Source organism: Corvus moneduloides, chromosome 22, assembly GCF_009650955.1.
Source record: "Corvus moneduloides isolate bCorMon1 chromosome 22, bCorMon1.pri, whole genome shotgun sequence".
In the NCBI taxonomy this organism is placed as follows: Eukaryota; Metazoa; Chordata; class Aves; order Passeriformes; family Corvidae; genus Corvus; species Corvus moneduloides.
Window position 1 is genome coordinate 2125426 of NC_045497.1, and position 3996 is coordinate 2129421.

Consider the following 3996-nt stretch of genomic DNA (forward strand, 5'->3'; position numbering starts at 1 on the left):
GAAGAAATGTCTACATTCACGGTGGAGGAAATTTCTATAGTTGTGATAGAAGGAAAAATCCTTCTATCAGATGTTTTGCTTCATGTCACACAAAATCAAACAGGGAATGCTCTGATTTTCTTTCCCACACACCAAGATGTGTTCAATTAAAGCTTAATCCGCTGAAAATGAATGAGAAACTGAGATATTGTTTCCCACATCCCATTTATAATGCGTAGAAAGGGAAAGAAATGAAAATAATCCTTTAGAAAATGACAGATTTTCTTCTATCAGGATTTATATTCTGGTTTTACCCTCTGCCCAGGATGCTGTTGCAATGCAATCCCCAGAGACTGATGAATAAAAATGTGAAATGACTACAAAAACATCTCTTTAGCATCTCCTAGGTGCTGTTTTAGCAGGTCACTGTATCCATTATTACCTGCAGAGGTGTCTTACTGAAGACAGTCACACTCAAAACTGTAAATTAAATTTCCATTTCCTCAGACTTACATCAGTGTTACCACCTGAACTACCCAGTTACCTCTAGTCTAAACCTCTAGTAAATAAAATCGAGTATTCAAAGAATAAATCTCTCATTTTCCCATTAATGCTGTCATAATTTTAAAGTAGACAAGAGAATGTGGTTATGACCAGTTTGGGCAGACTCACTTTGAGGCAAGCAAGATCTTGAACCTTTAAATACATAGGAAGTTTTCATTTCTTTTCATTATTCTCTTAATTTATTAAGTTCAATGCCAAGGTGGTACAAGGCTCATTGTTTATACAGCTGGTTTCCACATCTGGCAATTCATGACAAGATGAAGAACAGAACAGTGACATTGGCTGACAAAAGCTGACAGAGATGTCCCAAATCAGTGGCACTGCAACGCTCCTGTGCTGAACTGGCTACAGCAAAGGCTGACTTAAACCCAAAATTTGTCTTTGTGTTCTTAAAAACTGCCTTTTCTTCCAACAGTCCATCTCCTTAGGGATAAAAAACCAAAAATGATGGCATTGGCAAGTTGCTTAAATCAAGTACCTAGGCAAGGTAATAAACACAGAACACTTAAACGGAGTCAGCTGCATGTGAGAATGGAAACACAGCAGGAATAACAAACAAATAAAAAGGTGTTTCTGCCTGATGAAATGCAGACCTTCGGTTCCTCAGCCACTCCCAAGTTATCGAAGGGATTATGTTCAGTACAAATACTCTGTGTTATTAAGGATTCCATACACTTCCTATACTTACCCTCTACCACCAACTTTAAACTTCACAAACTACTTTCACAAGGAAAAGCAAACAGGTCGTTCACCAGTGCTAAACATTTACACAAACAGACCACACGTGAACCTGACGTGTTTTAACAGCAACAACCCCTTCACAGCAGAGCTGCTCCCCTACTTTTTTTTTGCTTTAAGTGCACAGTTTCTAAGTGGCAATAAATTAATTTTTTGTGTTACAGCAGTCAGCTACATACAAACAACACGTACTAAAAACTACCTCACTAAATACCTCTCTGAAGGTAACTACTTTGTGTATATATTAAATTTCAAGTAATGATCAGCCCAAGTTTGTTTGTTTTTTTTTTTTTAAAGAAAACAAACAGACAAACCAACAACCACTAATTCCAGAGACAAGAACACGAGGGAGATACACTTGCCTATGAGGACTACAGGAACAGATACACCAATAGAAATGGGACAAATTCTCAGCACTAAGGCACAATAGAATCAGTACTGGAGTATGGCTAAAACCTTACTTTACTACAGCATCAAGTGAGGAGTTAACGAGGAGTGTTCCTACGCTCAAAACACTCGGCTACAACATCAGTGAGTTCTGTGGTCAAGAAGCTTCTACCTTAGTGCAGCTGCACACAGCGTTGCTAAAGGAGGGGGTTTCAGAGGGCAACGGGGGTGCTCACTTACACCTTACTTATAATTAAGGGTTGGTTCCTAGTTGCTCAACGAAACGGAGTTTTCTTACTCAATTTATCCCTTTACCTTCACTCTTTGTGAAACTATGACACAGTTCGAATGGGAGAAAAGCAGGTGTTGGATGTTGGTGGTCACTGGAGCTGACCAGAAAACCCCCGTTGTTTTTTGGACAGTGGCCAGTGTAGGCCCCAAAATTTGTGACCAGCATAAGGCATGATACAAAACCCACCTAAAACACTTGGCTTAAGTGAGCTTTGGATCAAACACGCACTTAGCTATGGGGGTTGTGGTTCCACCAGTCAGTTCTCCTGAACTTTAAACAACTTTACCCCACAGGAATAAAATCAAGCACGGGTCTAAGACCAAGAGGTTTTAGGTTTAAAATAAGGGTGTTCTGGAGAGTCTTTTCCAACAGGCCCTCGGCAAGATCTGCACTTGCCCTTAAAAACAGACTATTTCTGGCGCTTGTGGACCTTTGCCATTGCTTTTTGATCCGCTGAGATGCCACGAGTTCAGTCACTGCGAATGGCTCTGGCTGAGAAGCCACCCCAGGACGAAGAAGAGCTCCGAGCTCCCATGGAAACCCACATCCTGGAAATTTGGGCATGGCAAACCCAACGCTGCCGGAACAGTCTGGAAAACCTCTTCCCTCGCCGGAAAGCTCTGGAATGACGGCTGCGGGAGCTGTCCGGCGCCAGCCCCGCGCTCCGCGGCGCAGCATCGGCAGCAGCATCAGCAGCATCAGCAGCATCCCTTCCCGCACTACGCGCGGCGCGGGCCGGCGGCAGCGGCGGCTCCTCCGCGGGCGAGCGCGGGGCTCATGAGGTTCTCGGTGATGTAGGCCACGAGCAGGCAGATGAAGACGAGCATGACGCAGATGGATCCCCCCACGGCCGTCATGGCCACGACGATGTCGCGCATGGCCGCGGGCTCCACGCGGAACTCCACGCACTGCGCGGGCGGCGCGGGGCGCGGCGGGGCGTAGCGCGGCTGCAGGCACAGGCGGTAGCGCACGCTGCCGTGCGCCTCGGCCAGCAGGTAGTCGCGACATGCGGCGCCCAGCTCCACGCTGTCGCAGGGGAAGCGCGTGTAGGTGCCGTCCCACGAGCAGTTGAGCGTGAAGCCGCGCAGGGCGGCGGCGGGGCGCGGCGGCCCCCAGTGCCGCAGCCCCCACTGCAGCAGCACGCTGCCGTTCCGCAGCACGTTGGCCACCAGCGCACCGCCCGCGGAGCGGTGGGCGCGGCACCCCCGCGCCGCGCACTGGAAGCCGCGGGCCGGCGGGCGGAAGCAGAGCCGCGCCCCCGCCGCCGCCGCGCCATCGCCGCCCACCTTGTAGGGGCACCACGGCTCGTCGGGGTCGCGGTCGGGGTCGGGGTTGGGGTCGGCGACCCCGAGGCACAGCAGGGCGAGCAGCGGCGGCAGCAGGCTGGGCGTGCCGGGCATGCCGGCGGCCGCCGCATGGAGCCTCGGAGCGCGGGGCCGGCGGACGCGCGGGGCGAGCGGAGCTCCGCAGCCGCCGCGGGGCCGCCAATGGAGAGGCGGTGCCGGCGTTAACTCTCGCCGGGCTGCGGAGCACCCGCCCGCTGCGGCCGCTTGTGGCCGCCCGGACGCGGCTCTCGGGGCTCCGCACGGCGCACGGAGCGCTGAGACCCCGCGGGGGCGGGCACGGGGAGTGCTGGGACCCCGCAAGGGCCGGCACAAGGGGATGGTGAGACCCCGCGGGGGCGGGCACGGGGGATGCTGAGACTCTGAAAGGGTCGGTACAGGGATGCTCAGACACCACAAGGGCCGGCACGGGGGATGCTGAGACTCTGAAAGGGTTGGTACAGGGATGCTCAGACCCCACAAGGGCCGGCACGGGGGATGCTGAGACCCCTCCGTCCCTCCCCCGGCGCTTGGGGGGGACTGCTCAGTCCAGTCTTGCTCGAGTTGCAGATTTCATTCCACACCAAAAAATGCGGTTTGTTGTTTTTTTTTTTTAATTTACATTTATTTTAAATTTTAATTAATTTTAAATTGGTCCGTGGTTTTGATCTGGTTTTACATAGGATCCTGCTTTAATTTTTATAGCAGAACAGA

The 3996-nt window shown here is 51.3% G+C and overlaps 1 protein-coding gene across 1 annotated transcript; it reads right to left on the reverse strand.

Annotated features, from left to right (window-relative positions):
* Window positions 1–703: 703 nt before the first annotated feature.
* On the reverse strand, window positions 704–3757 carry FNDC10 (fibronectin type III domain containing 10). The gene is given in 2 exon segments (XM_032131452.1): window positions 704–3291; window positions 3294–3757. Coding segments are annotated over 2 exon segments (696 nt in total). The 5' UTR covers window positions 3378–3757; the 3' UTR covers window positions 704–2679.
* Between the last annotated feature and the right edge of the window lie 239 nt (window positions 3758–3996).